This window comes from Pipistrellus kuhlii, unplaced genomic scaffold (genome assembly GCF_014108245.1).
Source record: "Pipistrellus kuhlii isolate mPipKuh1 unplaced genomic scaffold, mPipKuh1.p scaffold_m20_p_83, whole genome shotgun sequence".
NCBI lineage: Eukaryota > Metazoa > Chordata > Mammalia > Chiroptera > Vespertilionidae > Pipistrellus > Pipistrellus kuhlii.
This window is the reverse complement of record NW_023425588.1, coordinates 553,240-570,728: the sequence shown is the minus strand read 5'-3', so window position 1 is coordinate 570,728 and position 17,489 is coordinate 553,240. Positions and strand designations below refer to the sequence as shown.

Below are 17,489 nucleotides of genomic sequence, written 5' to 3'. Positions count from 1 at the left end.
TGGTGTTTCTTGACAAACTGACATTTTGAAAACTCTGTATCTGGTCTGGGCATACTTGCTCACACACTTTTAGCATGCATTGCTTCAAAAAGGCACCCTCTGAAAAACACCTTGAAGTACGGGCAATTTCTTCAGCCACTATAAAGCTTGCTTTCACTGCAGCATCATTTTTCGCTGTAGCCTTTGTAAACATTTGCTGCTGTGATTGTAGTTTGCCTTTTAGTTCTTTAACAATTTTATGCTTTTCTTCCAAAGTATATTTGCCATACTTAACATTGTTTGGTGTCAAAATGACGACTTTCATCACCGACACTGTCTCATAACACAATATACACACTGGTTTGCCCTCTCTAAGCACAAACATGTATTCATTTTCCCATTTGTCATTAAATTGTCTGCCTTCACCGTCAACTTTTCTTTTCCTGGACATTTTGGGATCAATATTGGCAGTAAAAGATGTAGTTTATTGGAAATCTGCGTTAGAAGGAAAAAGTTGAAAACTGCACAGGGATAGCTTGATTTGGCAGATGGAGTGGAGAAAAAAAAAGTCAGTCAATAAATGCCTGGCTGGGTACAGATAGCAGATTCTGTTGCGATTTTTATGCCTGCACTTTATGCCAGGAACTGGCAGCTTCTGCTGTGTATTTTTTATGCCCGCACACTCACTCCCTCCTCTGCTCTGCCACCCGCACAACCACATCGGATGCCGGACTATAGGTCACGCCTCCTGAATCTGCGTGACTTGTTATCTATGCGCATGCATAATAGATAGCAAGTACAGCGGCCGCCCCGCCGGCGAGATCACAAGCCTCCTATGTCACCACGCGTCATTGTGATGGAACAACACAGCGGAGTGCAGTGATGACAGCGCGGTGCGGGCCACATTGCAAGGCCTGGCGGGCCGGATTTGGCCCGTGGGCCTTGTGTTTGACATGTGTGCCCTAGAGGATGGAACTGCAATCTGGTCATATGCCTAGCCACCTTCTGGTTCATGGACTATGATTAGTCAGATGTGCCACACTAGTCATTGTTTTAAATTACATTTTATTTTTTTCTTCTTCAGTTTGTTAAAACTACCCTCTTCTGTCTGAATTTTTCTTTTTTTAGTGTAGTGTTTCTATTGACTTAATTATTTTCTGTTGTTCTCCATTAATTTTCTTAGTGGTTATTATGAGAATTAGTATTAATAACAAATTTATGTTTTTCTATTTTGAATTGATATTAACTTAGCTCCAGAAGCATACAAGTTTTTTACTTCTCTACAGTTTTTACTGTTCTCAGAATTAGTCTAATTCTATAGAGATTGATCCAAGTTGTATCCATATACTATATTAATAGTCAATTGATATGATTAATCAAGTTTTTTAAAGTGTATCAGCTTATTCTATTTTGTTAATGATTGTTAATTCTAGCAAGATTTCTCTGTATTTTACAATTGCCACTAGGTTTTAAAAAATTTAATTTGGTTTTTACATTAGAGAGAGAGGAATCAGGGTCTCGGGAGAAATAAAGAGTAACATTGGTTTGTCAGGGGCAATCAGGAAAGCAGGCAGAAGAGCAGTTGGGAGCCAGCAGTCCTAGATTGGAGAGGGTGCAGGCTGGGCTGAAGGACAACCCCCCTCTGTGTACTAATTTCATGCACAGGGCCTCTAGGTTAATAATAATTAAAAGCAGCAACAAAAACAAAAAACAACAAAAAAACCCCATGAAAATATTCACAGCACAATATTCTGTCTGAGATTTTACGAAAAGTAAATTGGTTTATATTTGCATTTTTATTTTTTATTTTTGTCACTTGAAAGATGAGTGATTGATCAGACAGTTATCAGTGTGAAAGGGTTGTCAGGTTGAAAATGAATTGTTTAAGATGGGAGATATTTGAGAAACGAGGTTCTAGTGTACCTTTTGTTACTGACCTGTAAGTCTCTGATGGTCTCTTTTTATATATTTGTTTCTTTTGTTCTGATTTGGTAAGTTATTTTTATTAAAAAATTAAAAAAATATTATTGATTTTTTTACAGAGTGGAAGGGAGAGAGATAGAGAGCTAGAAACGTCGACAAGAGAGAATCATCGACCAGCTGCCTCTTGTACACCCCCTACTGGGGATGTGCCCGCAACCAACGTTGCCTCTGACCGGAATCAAACCTGGGACCCTTCAGTCCGCAGACCGATGCTCTACCGCTGAGCCAAACCGGCTTCGGCTTAAAAATTTTGTTAAAGGAAAACTTCCAATTAGTGAGGCTGTGGCCCAAGGGCGCCACCCCCCTTTAAAAAAATTTTTTTTTTTTTTATTGATTTTTTTTTACAGAGAAAAAGGGAGAGGGAATAGAGAGCTAGAAACATTGATGAGAGAGAAACATTGACCAGCTGCCTCCTGCACACTCCCTACTAGGGATGCTTGCAACCAAGGTACATGCCTTTGTCTGGAGTTGAACCTGGGACTTTTCAGTCTTCAGACTGAAGCTCTATCCATTGAGCCAGACCGGTTTTGGCTTGTTTCATTTTTTTAATTCTGGTCAGAGCAAATTTATACTTCTATTGTGGTGTTAAAGATACCATTTGAGCTCTATTATTTTAGTTATTGTATTATCATTTTTAAATTTTATATTTGAACATTCTGTCTTCTATTTTGAGGCACTTTAATTTTGATCTATAGAGTTCATTGAAACATTTTCATTGCATTTTACAGTTGTCAGGTAATTATAACATCTTAATTATAATTGTGATATTATATTCATCTTTTTTAAATTATATTTTTATTGCTTTCAGGGAAGAAGTAAGAGGGAGAGAGAGAGAAACATCTATGCTGACAGAGAATCATTAATTGGCTGTCTTCTGCATACCTACTTTTGGAGATTGAGCCTGCAATCCATCATAAGCCCTCCCTGGGAATTGACTTCCTGGTTCATAGGTCAGTGCTCAACCACTAAACTATACCAGCTGGGCTCATCTATTTTTTTTTTTTTTTTTTTTTTTTAACTAGCCACCATAATAATATTTTTTCTGGATCTTGATATGATGATTTTTTTTTTAGTTCAATTTTGGAAGTGTTTGTTATTTGAGTTTGGATTTTATATTAACTTTAGTTTTTGGGTAGATTTTTGGCATTTGGCATCTTAATTATTTAATATTAAATTCCCCATTGATTTTAACAAAAGCTTTGGTCTTTAACTTCTAACCTGTTTTCCATATAAATTCATTTAGCCAGGGAGAGGTACTTATTTCTGTGTTCTAAAATATAGAATTTCTGCATAATAGAAATGAAAGACTTTTCCAGAGTAGAGCATGTTATAGTGGTCTTTGCTTGCAATGATTCTTCTGCTTTAGTAGTGTGTCCTTGATTGGGTCTTTTATCTTATTTGATGCCTCTCTTGATGTGGAATCTCCTCCATGTGTGATCTGGTTGATGGTAATTGGAAATCAGTATTTTTAGTCCACTGCACATGCATTAGAGCTTCTAAAAGGAACTCTACCTTTTAGAAGCTCGAATGTCATGGATTTGCTTGGAATATAGCTTAAGCAGCATACATCTGGGTGGAGAAGAGAAACATTGGCAGCTTTTTTCTCTTTGGTAAGATTTCTTAAGCTCTAAAATGGGAACTTGGGAAAGAGGCAGCTCTGTTTATTATTTAATTTAGTGTTCCTGACTTGCCTGATAATTGGGGTTAAGTGGTAATGAGTAGAAAAAGGGAATCTTGGCTGAAGTTCCACAGGTTCTAATTAAAAAAATAAGAGTTAGGAGATTTATTTATGTAAGTTATATCTTTATTAGGTCAGTTTCAAGAGATTTGAACTGGTTGTTTTAAATAATTTCCATCGGTAAAGTTGTTTTCTGAGAGAAAGGTCCCAGTGAACTCTTGAAGCTGCCTTTTTCTGAGGCCCATAGTTCTTAAAAAATGAAGACTATTTTAAAAAACTGTTTTTATTAAGAAATGATTTTTAGTAAGAAATGAAAGGGAAGGGAGAGAGAGAAAAAAGACATTGATGTGAGACAAACATTTGTTGTCTGCTTATTGGAAGATAGCAACTCAGGCATATGTCCTGACCAGAATTGAAAAAGTGAACTTTTGGTGCATTGGATGATGTCCAACCAACTGAGCACACTGGCCAGGACAAGACAGCTTTTTTTGGGAGCAGTTTAACTTTACAGGAAAATTAGGGAAAAGTGCAGAAGATTCCTATATAACCCTTGTCCCCACACATACATTACTTCCCCATTATCAACACCCTCTACCAGAATAGTAGTATTTGTTTCAATTAATGAATCTATATTCACTGAAACTTCTTCATAGTTAAATGGTTCATTCTTGATGTAATTCATTCTGTAGTTCTGGTAAAAAATAGAATGACATTATTATAATACCATACAAGGTAGTTTTACTGCACTAAAGTCCTCTGTGATCCACCTGTTTATTCTTTCTCTAAAAGTGTTTCTGGCACCCACAGATTCAGAGAGATCACTAGAAATTGATATAGTACGTTGGTCAGAATTGAGCCCGAACTTCCTCATGGCAGGCAAGAATCCCATTCAGTGTTCTTGGGAACTTCTGAGAGAGTGGTACTCAGACTATTAATAACTTATAGGCTGAAGAAAACAACATTTAAAGGGAGAAATAAATGATAATCTCCAAATAAAAGCTGAGTGAACAATTTTAAAGAATTTGCTGCAGAAAAGATATCTCTGGTATCTGTGTTGCAAGAGGAATTAATAGGTCAGATTTCCCAGACACAACGGGAATGAGGCAACTCTCTTTTTTATTTAATTTAGTTTTCCTGATTTGCCTGCTGATTGATGCTAGGTGGGAATGAGGTGAGAAAGAGTGAATATTTTCATAAAATGAATTTTTTAGGACTTGCAGGACATGATGGGATGTGAAAGAAAACTTTATTGGCCTGGTGTTACATTTCTCATGTTTCCCACTCCTTAAGTCAGTCTTGGCGAGGTGAAGCTGGGAGTCCAACAGAGCCAGATGTAAGACCAGTGTCTAGAGTTTCCATTCCATTTTGCAGCCATATATTGTTCAGCATTCAAGCTAATTAAAATCTGTTATCTGGGTGGAGTCCAATATGTGTTCTGCACCATGTAGGTGCCTGGGAGCACAACACTGCAGTGGCACTCTTAAGAAGGCCAGCAGGTGGAGAGAGAGAGAGAGCTAGAGGGAGAACTTCCTTTGTTTGGAAATTTTAAATACTTAGGTCCTAGCACTTGCAGCAAACACACCCATCATGGCCATTAATTTGTTTTCAGGTCTGATTAGCAGACAGATAGGCACCTTTCCAAGTCACTCAGACAGTTTGAACTGTCTTTGTCTAGTCCCTTTCTCCATCAGTCAGTAGGGAACAAACTTGGATTGTTAAATGTAGTATTTTGGCAAAGCTGTATAAATGGCATGCCTATATTACATAGCCTTACCTTTCCTCCTTTACTCTTAAATAATAACCAGGTATCTTTTCTGTAATGGAACTACATATTTCTTCATACATCACGTCCTACTACCCTGTTTCCCCGAAATTAAGATAGTGTCTTATATTAATTTTTGCTCCCACAGATGTGCTAGGTCTTATTTTCAGGGGATGTATTATTTTTCCATGAAGAAGAATACGGTACACATTTATTGTTAAATGAAAATAAAGGACATTTATTACCTGTATACGGTACAGTAGTACGGTAGTTGTCAACACAAACCAGACAAACTGTGAATCCTACAGTATCAAGAATTTACTCACTTATTCAATGACAATCATGTCGTCATCTTCTGGAACATCATGATAACAATCCAATTCCTGAATTTCCTGGTGAATTTCTTATGACTCCATTTCTTTCAGAATCAGTGGACCAAATCTCTCACGTTTAGCAATAGCACTGTCTTTAAATAAGTACTTCTTGTCAAGGTAGCCTGCTCGCAGTGCATTTGCAATGCAACTGTCAGTGTTTTCTCCCATGAATTCTTTGCCCAAATCACAACTTCTTGCAGTTTAGGTTTCACAAAGTTACCACGCTGATTTCTCTCCATTCTATTTTTAATGTAGTCATTAATTTCCATGCACAAATTGTCTTTGAATGGCTTGTTTATTGCAATATCAAGAGCCTGGAGATAGGCCATCATTCCTGTAGGAATCATTATCTGATCTATTTTTCTTTCGTGAAGAAATGTCTTCATGTCTTTAGTGCGGTGAGTGCTGGCTGCATCCCAGACTAGCAGACCTCTTTGGCTTCCTGGCATAACAAGTGGCAGCATTAAATCGACCCACTTCCTTTTAACTGCTTGTGTGGCCCAGGCTTTTTCAGTTTCAAAGATAGAAATGCCCAAAACACGTTCAGTCTTTTCCTTCTTGCCCTCAGAAATGATTAAAGGTGGGATTTTAGTGCCATCAGATGAATTGCTAAAATACAGGAAACACGTGCACTTTCATAAGCACTGGAGGGAATGCACACTAAGGAGATGTGCATTTATTGTTTGAGATGATTGGCCCATAAACACTGCAATTTCATCCATAGCAATCATATTGGAAAGATTGTATTTAGAGAAGTCAGCATCATCAATAAAGGACTTGAATGCAAGTGCTCGCTTAATAACTTGAGTATCTTCCAACCTCAACAATGTTGTAGATCTTCTTAAAGACAGTTCACTTCGCTGAAGGAAATTATCCAGCCAGTGTTGTGATGCTTTGAAGTCTTCGGGGGCTATGTCAAACTGTGGTGCCATTGCAAGGGCAAATTCTTGAATCAATTCTATTCACAACCAAAGTCTTTGCTCTTCTGTCAACAACCCATTCACAGATCAGGTCTTCCAGCTGGGAAAATAATGGCTGCCGACCTGATCCACACTTGCGCTTTTTAGCATTTCCCTTGTCCACTGTTCAGTGAGGTTACCATACTCTGCTTGCCATTTTCGGACCAATCGGATACTCAACATTTTCTCTTTGCAGAAAGCAGTAAGATTTTGGCCCCAAGAGACTTCCACGATTCCTTTCTTGTACTCCACGGAATAGCTTTTTCTTTTTGCGTTCATTTCTAGGGGTAAAAAAAGGAATTGGGGTATCAAGGTGGGGGGAGGGGGATCACTTAAAATGACACTGGGGGATCAGAGGGGGGAATCAGAATGGCATAGGAGAATCAGAGAAGGGATTACCATTTTAGTAACTCCTTTTGATCCTCCTGTGTCATTTCGATTGCTCCCTCTGATCCTCCTGTGTTATTTTGTTATTCCCCCTCCCCCCACCCCTATGCCACTGAACACCTTCAGCAGACATCCCCCCTACCCCTTTATCAGACATTTACCCCCTGGGGCCTGCTTGGGGACTGTCACTGGGCTGGCTGGGGTCTGGATCTGAGCTGGAGAAGGGTCTGCCACTGACTGAGAACCTTCAGTCATCATGAGGGTGGCTGCGAGCATCAGGTAGTGTCATCAGACACAGACCAACACTCACTACCTTTGCTACCCTGCCAGCCTGTTTGCCCACAACTTCTCCTTTACTGGCCTGGTCATCCCTAACGATCCTCCCCTTCAGGGTTGATCGCCTCCAACTGTCCTTCCTTGCAGGCCTGTTCCGTCCAACTGCCCTCCCCTGCTGGCCATCTTGTGGTGGCTATCTTGTGTCCACATGAGTGCAATCATCTTTGACCACATGAGGGCAGCCATCTTGTGTGTTGGACTGATGGTCAATCTGCATATTACTCTTTTATTAGATAGGATAGAGGCCTGGTGCAGGGTGGGGGCCAGCTGGTTTGTCCTGAAAGGTGTCCCGGATCAGGGTGAGGGCATAGGGTAGTCTGAGCGAGGGGCCTGTGGTGGTTTGCAGGCCAGCCACGCCCCCTGGCGACCAAAGCAGAAGCCCTGGAATCTGGAATTTATTTACCTTCTACAATTGAAACTCTGTAGCCTGGAGTGGAGCCAAGTCTCCTGCTTGCTCTGTGGCTGCCACCATTTCTGTTTGGATTTGTTTTATCTTCTATAATTAAAACTTTGTATCCTTGAGTGGAGGCCTGGGTCTGCCAGAGTGTGTGGAAAGCTTGGCTTCCTCTGTTGCCGGGGCTACCCAAGCCTCCCTTCTGATAACCATCTGGGTTGGATTTATTTGCATATTCGATTGGCTGGTGGGTGTGGCCTGTAGGTATAGGGAGTGATGGTTAATTTGCATAGGACTCTTTTATTAGGTAGGACTAGAGGCCCTGTGCACGGAAAGGGTGTGTCCCTCAACCCAACCTGCACCTGGTCCAATCTGTGAGGTATATCTGACTGCCCTTTAGGCCTGATCCCCAACTCTCTCCCCTGCTGGCCTGATCACCCCTATCTTCCCTCATATTCAGGCTTGATCTCTCCCAACTGCCCTTCTCTGCTGGTCTAGTCACATCTAACTGCCCTTCCCTCAGGCCTAATCACCCACAACTGCTCTCCCCTGCCAGCCATCTTGTGGCAGTCTTCTTGTGTCTACATGGGGGCAGCCATCTTTGACCACATTAAGGTGGCCATCTTGTGTGTTGGTAAAGGTGCAGACAAGCTTTGGGTTCCTGCCAGTCCCTCTTTAGAGAAAGCCAGCCTCTGGGACAGCTTCTGTGCTCAGCCACAGATAGGGCGGAGTCTCGGGTTGGTGCAGACAAACTTTGTTTTCCCTTCGGCTCCTCCCCAAGTCCCGCAGTAATGGCCTCTGGCTTCACACACCTCCGAGAGATCTCTGCTCACTACCTGACAGTCCGGCCTCTCCCTGTCTGGGGCCGTCTATCGGAGCAATAGGCTGATTCTGTTTTCCTCTCCAACAAGAAAGCCAGCTAAGCATTAGCTGTCCACCCTCTCCACGCATAGGGAGAAAGCCAGTAGCGAACTCAGCCCGGCCCGCTCTCTCTGCGCTGGGAGTAAGCCAGCGCCTTTTCGCGCACAGTTCTTCGTACCTTCACAGTTCCTGAGGTTCAACGTGCCTTCTCTCTTCTTCCCAGATGGCAGAGCCTCCTCTCAGCTAGCTGTCTGGCGCTTCAGAGCAATCCCTCCCGTTTTCCAGTTCTAAATTCAAATTTGTTGTGGTAGGCTGCATTCGGGTGTCTACCCTATGCCGCCATCTTGGTTTCTCTCTATTTTTTTTAAAATAAATCTTTATTGTTCATATTACAAATGTTCCTCCCCCTGCCCCCCTATTGCTCTTCTCTACCAGGTTCCCACCCCACCCTCTGCCCTTTTTCCACCCCATAGTGTCCTCATCCATAGGTGCACAGTTTATATTCAGTCTCTTTCCACATCCCCCTCTCCCCTTTTTCCCAAGAATTGTTAGTTCACTCCCCTTCCATACCTCTGATTCTATTATATTCAACAGTTAATATTGTTCATCAGATTTTTTTTTTTAATTTCCTTGGTTTTTAGATTCACTTGTTGATAGTTACATATTTGTTGTTCATAGTTTTTATCTTTATTTTCTTTCTCTTCCAAAAGAACCTCCTTCAGTAATTCATATAATTCTGGTTTGCTGGTGATGAACTCCTTTAGCTGTTTTTTATTAGTGAAGCTCTTTATCTGGCCTTCGATTCTGAGTGATAGCTTTGCTAGGTAGATTATTTTTTGGCTGTAGATTCTTACTATTCATCACCTTGAATATTTATTTTATTTTCTTATTTTTTTTTTTTCACCTTGAATATTTCTTGCCATTCCCTTCTGGCCTGCAAGGTTTCTGTTGAGAAATCAGCTGACAATCGTATAGGTGCTCATTTATAGGTAACTACCTGCTTTGCTTTTGCTGCTTTTAATATTCTCTCTTTGTCTTTTTCTCTTGGAATTTTAATTATGATTTCTCTTGGTGTGGTCTTCTTTGGATTCCTTTTATTTGGAGTTCTGTGCACTTCCAGAATTTCTAAGTCTAATTCTTTCACTAGGTGGGGGACGTTTTCTGTCACTATTTCTTTCAGTATGTTTTTGATATCTTCCTCTCTCTTCTTCTGGGAGCCCCATAATTCTGATGTGGGTTCGCTTGAAGTTGACTTAGAGGTTTCTTAAATTATATTCAATTTTTTGGATTCTCTTGTCTTCCTGCTCTTTTTTTTTTTTTTTTTTTTTTTCTTAAATAAATTTTTATTGTTCATATTATTACAAATGTTCCTTTCCCCCCCTTCCCACCCCACCATCTGCCTTTTCCCCACCCCCCATTGTCCTCATCCATAGGTGCACAGTTTATGTTCAGTCTCTTCCCACATCCCCTTCTCCCCTTTTCCCCAAGAATCATCAGTTTACTCCCCTTCCATACCACTGATTCTGTTATATTCAACAGTTAATATTGTTCCTCAAAATTTTTTTTTTAATTTCCTTGGATTTTAGATTCACTTGTTGATAGTTACATATTTGTTGTTCATAATTTTTATCTTTATTTACTTTCTCTTCTGAAAGAACCCCCTTCAGCAATTCATATAATTCTGATTTGGTGGTGATGAACTCCTTTAGCTTTTTTGTTTTTATTAGTGAAGCTCTTTATCTGACCTTCGAATCTGAGTGATAGCTTTGCTGGATAGATTATCTTTGGCTGTAGGTTCTTACTATTCATCATCTTGAATATTTCTTGCCATTCCCGTCTGGCCTGCATGGTTTCTGTTGAGAAATCAGCTGACAATCATATAGGTGCTCCTTTATAGGTAACTACCTGCTTAGCTCTTGCTGCTTTTAATCTTCTCTCTTTGTCTTTTGCTCTTGGAATCTTAATTATGATGTGTCTTGGTGTGGTCCTCTTTGGATTCCTTTTATTTGGAGTTCTGTGTGCTTCCTGGATTTGTTAAGTCCAATTCTTTCACCAGATGGGGGAAGTTTTCTGTCACTATTTCTTTCAGTATGTTTTCGATATCTTCCTCTTTCTCTTATTCTGGGACCCCTATAATTCTGATGTTAGATCGTTTAAAGTTGTCCCAGAGGTTTCTTACATCATCTTCAATTTTTTGGATTCTCTTGCCTTCTAGTTTCTGCAGAGGAGTTTTTTCTGGCTCTTTATGTTCCAAATCTTTGACTTGATTCTTGTGATCTTCTATTCTGTTTTTAGGACTCTGTATAATATTTTTTATTTCAGACAATGTATTCTTTATTTCTTGTTGATCCCTTTTCATATCCTCATAGGTCTCATTTATTTTATCGGCCTTTTCTAGGAAACTCTTGAAAAACCTTATAAGTGTGGTTTTGAATTCTATATCCAGTCGCTTTTTGTCCTCCATTTCTTTCGTTTGTGATCTGTTTCGTTGTGTCGGCATTTTCGCAGGCAGCTTTCCCGATGGGGCGGAGTTTCAGGGTGGAGCCTACAGCCTTGGCTTCCGTCAGCCCCACCCTATGCGACTCCTGAGACTCCGGGTCCTTCAGTACTTGTTGCAAGCGCCTCTGAGATAAAGAGGCCAGCGATCGCCTGCTGCCAAACAGTCTAGTCTCTCCCCCAATGGGTCCGAAACTGGGGTTCAGTTTAGTTGGAAGTGGAGTTGCGAGGTGGCGTTCACAGCAGTCCGGAGCTCCTGTCTCCTTCCCATCAGGGCAATCCCGCGGCACAGCCGGCCGTCCCTTCTCTGCACGCAATGTGTGTGCCTCCGGGACCTCCTTTTGCCGCTCCCCCGGGTTCCGCCTTACAGCCCGGCTCCCTATGGATGATCCTGGGTCCCCGGGGTCTGGCCTATAACTGTGGTTCAGAGCTGTTGGAGCTGAGCCCAGCACAGTTGGAGCTTTTATCTCCTTCCCACTAGGGAACGCCAGCCAGGCACTCAGCCTCCCTCCTCTCCAGCTCAATCCTCTCCGCGCGCACTGCGTGTCTTGGTACCTTAGGCTCTTACAGCTCCTCCGCTCTTTCTTCTGATTATCTCCTTGCTTCTTGTAGAATTTCCAGTCAGTCGACTTTCCTGTAGTTCTGGGTAATGTTTATTTTATATTTTAGTTGTATTTTATTGAAATTGTTGCATGGGGCTGCGGCTAGGTGCCTCCCCGAGCAGCCATCTTGGATTCTCCTCTTCTTGCTCTATATGTTCCAAATCTTTGACTTGATTCTTACGATCTTCCATTCTGTTTTTAGGACTCTGTATGTTTTTTATTTCAGACAATGTATTCTTTATTTCTTCTTGATCCGTTATTATTTCTTGTTGATTCCTTAGTAATTTTAGTTGATCCCTTTTAATATCCTCATCGGTCTTATCGGCCTTTTCTAGGAAATTCTTGAAAAACATTATAAGCGTAGATTTGAACTCTCTATCCAGTCGCTTTTTGTCCTCCATTTCTTTCGTTTGTGATCTATTTTGTTGTGTCGGCATTTTCGCAGGCAGCTTTCCTGATGGGGCAGGGTTTCAGGGTGGAGCCTACAGCATTGGCTTCGGTCAGCCCCACCCTATGCGGCTCCAGAGTCTCAGTATTCCCCAGGGTCCTTCATTATTCGCTGTAAGCACCTCTGAGAGAAAGGTGCCCTTGATTTTCGTCTGCTACCAAACAGTCTAGGCTCTCCCACAATGAGCCTGGAACTGGGGTTCAGTTCAGTTGGAAGTGGAGGTGGAGGTGGCGTTCAGAGCAGTAGGGAACTTTTGTCTCCTTCCCACCAGGACAATACCGTGGCACAGCCAACCATCCCTTCTCTGCCTTTCACGACTCCCCCGGGGTTCCGCCTTACAGCCCAGCTCCCTCTGAATGATCCTGGGTCCATTGGGTCTGGCCTAGAACTAGGGTTCAGAGCAGTTGGAACTGGGGTCCAGGACAGTCCGTAGCCTTTGTCTCCTTCCCACCAGGGCAGTCTAGCAGCAGAGTCAACAGTCCGTCCTTTGCGTGCATTGTGCGCACCCCCGGGGCTCTGCTTTTCGCTGCTCTCCTGGGATTCCGCCTCATAGCCCTGCCTCCCTCTGTTTGAGCCCGGGTTCCCATGGTCTGGCCTAGAACTGGGGTTCAGTGCTGTCGGGTCTGGGGTTTAGCACAGTCGGAGCTTTTATCTCCTTCCCGCTAGGGAACGCCAGCCAGGCACTCAGCCGCCCCTCCTCTCCGGCTCCGTCCTCTCCGTGCGCCCCGTGTGTCTCCGTACCTTAGGCTTTTACAGCTCCTCCGCTCTTCCTTCTGGTTTTCTCCTTGCTTCTTGTTGTAGAATTTCCAGTCAGTCGATATTCTTGTAGTTCTGGATAATGTTTATTTTATATTTTATTGAAATTGTTGTATGCGGCTTTGGCTAGGTGTTTACCTGTGCAGCCATCTTGGATTCTCTCCTACAGATTGTTTATTTATATTATAGAGGCCTGATGCACGAAATTCGTGCATGCGGGTGTGTGTCCCTCAGCTCAGCCTCCACTCTCTCCAGTCTCGGATCCTTGGGGGATGTCCGACTGTCCGTTTAGGCCTGATCCCATTACACTGGGAAACAGACATCCCTCACAATCTGGGATTGCTGGCTCCTAACTGCCTGGTCACCCCTAATTGCCCTTTCCTGCAGGTCCAGTTACCCCCAACTTTACTCCTCTGCAGATCTGGTTCCTCCCCTGCTGGCCATCTTGTGTCCATATGGGGATAGCCATCTTGTGTGATGGTTAATTTGCATATTATTTTATTAGATAGGATTATCTCCACTTGTGATTAACTTATTAGCCAAAAATACTAAATTATTTGGTGTTTGCTGTTTTCTGAGAATCAGGTATAATGAGCATCTTATGATATCTATGTTATGGATTTTTGAAAGGGATATAATTTGACTAATTATTTTCTTTTTCAGCATTATCTGCATATCAGAGATACTACAGTTTGCAGTCTGACTACTGGAAGGTTAGTAAGTACACACTTGAATGACAGGTTTTTTTTCCTTTTTTTTTCCCCCCATTTGGGACAAATTATGTAATAAGGTACATGGAAAAGAGGAAAGGCATTATTTTGTGCCAACTATTGTCTGTATACAAAATCAAGCAAAAAAAAATACTGTTTTTAAAGTATATACTGGGAATAAATGAAGGATAGAAGATGGTGGTTTTGAAGATAAAGGTTGAGTTAGGCTGAAGGTAAAGAACATTTCTCCTTTTTATAGTTTCTGTATGATTGAAGCTCCAGGGAGAATTAAAACTTAACTTTAGGACCTATTAAATAAACAATTATGTTTAAAGATAAATTAATCTTTGTTACTTTAGTTTATTTGCTAAAGTTTAATTAATTATAGCATGCATAATTTTAAGTGTGGTACACTAACTAAATAGTTGATTTTAAATAATATTTGCCATTATTATTTAATATTAGAGGCTGGTACATGAAATTTGTGCACTGGAGGCAGGGTGTCCCTTATCCTGGCCTGCTCCCTCTCGCTTGGGGAGCAGGCCTAAGACAACATTCAGATATGCCCTTTCCTGCTAGCCCAGTTGTGCCCAACTGCCATCCTCAGTAGGCCTGGTGTCCCTGAGCCTGGTTGATCCCAACAGCCCTCCCCTGCATGCCTGATGACCCCCAACTGCCTTCCCTTCTGACTTGGTCACCCCCATTTGCCCTCCACTGCAGGCCTGGTCACCCGCAACTATCCTTCTCTGCTGGCCCGGTCCCTCCCAACTGCCTTCCCTGAAGGCCTGGTTGCCCAACTGTCCTTCCCTGAAGATTTGATGGCCTCAGCTGCCCTTCTTGCCAGACTTGTCACCTTCAGTTGCCTTCTCTGCTGGCCATTTTGTGGCAGCCATCTTGTGACAATGTTGCACAAGGGCATTTCACATGTTGTCACCTAGGCTTTTATTATATAGGATTATGTTTTTTGTTTTCAGCAAGTGTATCAGCCTTGCATCTTTGGAATAAATCCCACTTGATCATGGTGTATGATCTTTGTAATTGTTGCTGGATTTGATTTGCTAATATTTCTTTGAGGATTTTAGCATCTCTGTTCATCAGGGATATTTGCCTGTACTTATAATTCTTTGCAGTGTCTTTATCTGGTTTTGGACTTAGGATAATGCTCACCTTATTGAAAGAATTTGTAACAGTTTCTTCCTGTTGGATTTTTGGGAATAGTTTGAGGAGGATAGAAGTTAGATATTTGAATGTTTGGTAAAATTCCCCAGTGAAGCCAGCCAAATCTGGGCTTTTGTTTGGTTGGAATTTTATTTATTTATTTTTATTCTCTTTCCAGTTCTTTAAGTTGCAGGCTCAAATAGTTTGTTGCTTGTTTTTCTTTGGTTTTTGTTTTGTTTTGATATATGCCTGTAGTGCAATGAATTTTCTTTTTAGAACTCTTTTTGCAGTGTGTTTATTTTTATTTGTTTCCAGGAAGTTTTTGATTTCTTTCTTAATCTCATTGGTAACCCATTCTTTGTTTAATAACATGCTATTTAGCTTCCAGATGTTTGAATGTTTTGAGTGTTTTTACTGTAATTAATTTCTAAATTCACTTCATTGTGATCTGAGAGATGCTTGATATGATTGCAAATTTCTTGAACTTGTGAAGACTTGTTTTATGTCCTAACATGTGGTCCATCATTGTGTATATTCTGAAGAATGCATATATGCAGCTTTGTTGTAAAATATTCCATAAATGTCTATTAAATCCACTGATCCAGTGTGTCCTTTAAGGTCTCTGTGTCCTTAAGTTTTTGTCTAGGAGATGTATCCATTGAAGTCAGAGAGGTAGTAGTGTCCCCGCGTATGACTGTAATGTTGTTGATCTCTTCGTTAAAGCCTTCTGGAAGTTTTTTTTTGGTATATTTAGGTGCTCCTATTTTGGGTGCAAATATGTTTGTCGGGCTATATCCTCTTGTTGGATCGATCCCTTTAATATTATGTAGCAACCTTTGTTTTCTCTTGTAATGGCCATCGTTTTAAAGTCTATTTTTTCCAATTTTAGTATTTCTACTCCAGCTTCCCCCCCCTTTCTATTTGCATGGAAATTTTTTTTCCATCCCTTCACTCTCATCCTGTGTGTCTCTTTTGAAGTGGATCTCTTGAAGATAACATATAGATAGGTCATGTTTTGGTATCTATTCAGCTACCCCTACACCTTTTGATTGGAGTATTTAATACATTTATATTTCGGGATATTATTTATATTTAGGTATTTATTTATTTATAGCCATTTTAATTCTGTATAGTTAGGTTTCTGTCTGTTTCTCTTCAGCAATCCATTTTGCATTTTTTGTAATGCTGGCTTGGTAGTGATGTACTACTTTATTTCCACCCACTCCCCCCCATTTTTTTTTTTTTTTTTTTTTTTTTTTTTTTTGTCTGGGAAGCTCTTTCATTGTCTATTTTGAATGATAGCCTAGCTGGATATAGTAATCTTGGTCTCAGGTCCTTGCTTTCCATTAATGTGAGTATTTCATGCCATTCCCTTCTAGTCTATAGAATTTTTTTTTTCAAACTGTATATTTTTATTTATTTATTTTTTAAATAAATCTTTATTGTTCAGATTATTACAAATGTGATCCTCTTCCCCCCCTCAATTGCTCCCCTTCACCAGGTTCCCACCCCACCCTCTGTCCTTTCCCCATCCCCCATTGTCCTCATCCATAGGTGCACAGTTTTTGTTCAGTCTCTTCCCGCCCCCCCACTCCCCTTTTCCCTGAGAATCGTCAGTCCACTCCCCTTCCATACCTCTGATTCTATTATATTCACCAGTTAATATTGTTCATCAGATTTTTTAATTCCCTTGGCTTTTAGATTCACTTGTTGATAGCTACGTATTTGTTGATCATAATTTTTATCTTTATCTTCTTCCTCTTCCTAAATTCCTTCAGCAATTCATATAATTCTGGTTTGGTGGTGATGAACTCTTTTAGCTTTTTTTTATTTGTGAAGCTCTTTATCTGTCTTTTGATTCTGAGTGATAGCTTCGCTGGGTAGATTATTTTTGGCTGTAGGTTCTTATTCATCACCTTGAATATTTCTTGCCATTCCCATCTGGCCTGCATGGTTTCTGTTGAGAAATCAGCTGACAATCTTATGGGTGCTCCTTTATAGGTCACTACCTGCTTTTCTCTTTGCTGCTTTTAATCTTCTCTCTTTGTCTTTTGCTCTTCGAATTTTAATTATGATATGTCTTTGTGTGGTCCTCCTTGGATTCCTTTTGTTTGGGGTTCTGCGGGCTTCCTGGACTTGTAAGTCTATTTCTTTCCCCAGGTGGGGGAAGTTTTCTGTCACTATTTCTTCTAGTACTCTTTCGGTATCTTGCTCTCTCTCTTCTGGAATCCCCATAATTCTGATGTTGGTTCGCTTGAAATTGTCCCAGAGGTTTCTTACACTATCTTCAACTTTCTGGATTCTCTTATCTTCTCTCTTCTGCAGAGGCGTGTCCTCTGGCTCTTTGTGTTCTAAATCTTTGTCTTGATTCTTGCGATCTTCCAGTCTGTTTTTAGGACTTTGTATAATACTTTTTATTTCAGACAATGTTTTCTTCATTTCTTGTTGATCCTTTATTATTTCTAGTTGCTCCCTTTTCATATCCTCATAGGTCTCATTTATTTTATTGGCCTTTTTTAGGATATTGTTGAATAACCTTATAACTGTAGTTTTGAACTCAATGTCCAATCTTTTCTTTTCCTCTATCTCCTTCCTTTGTTTCCTTT

At 40.8% G+C, this 17,489-nt stretch overlaps 1 protein-coding gene across 8 annotated transcripts in view; it reads left to right on the top strand.

Annotated features, from left to right (window-relative positions):
• The window catches only part of LOC118712118 (histone demethylase UTY), a 222,699-nt gene that overhangs the window by 39,596 nt on the left and 165,614 nt on the right, over positions 1-17,489 (top strand). For all 8 annotated transcript variants that reach the window (XR_004985968.2, XR_004985969.2, XM_036425612.2 and 5 more), the window contains one exon: positions 13,679-13,728. Coding sequence is in view for 3 of the 8 variants with exons in the window: in XM_036425612.2 (XP_036281505.1) it covers positions 13,679-13,728 (50 nt within the window). In the remaining 5 variants the exon portion in view is untranslated. The remainder of the gene's footprint in view (positions 1-13,678; positions 13,729-17,489) is intronic.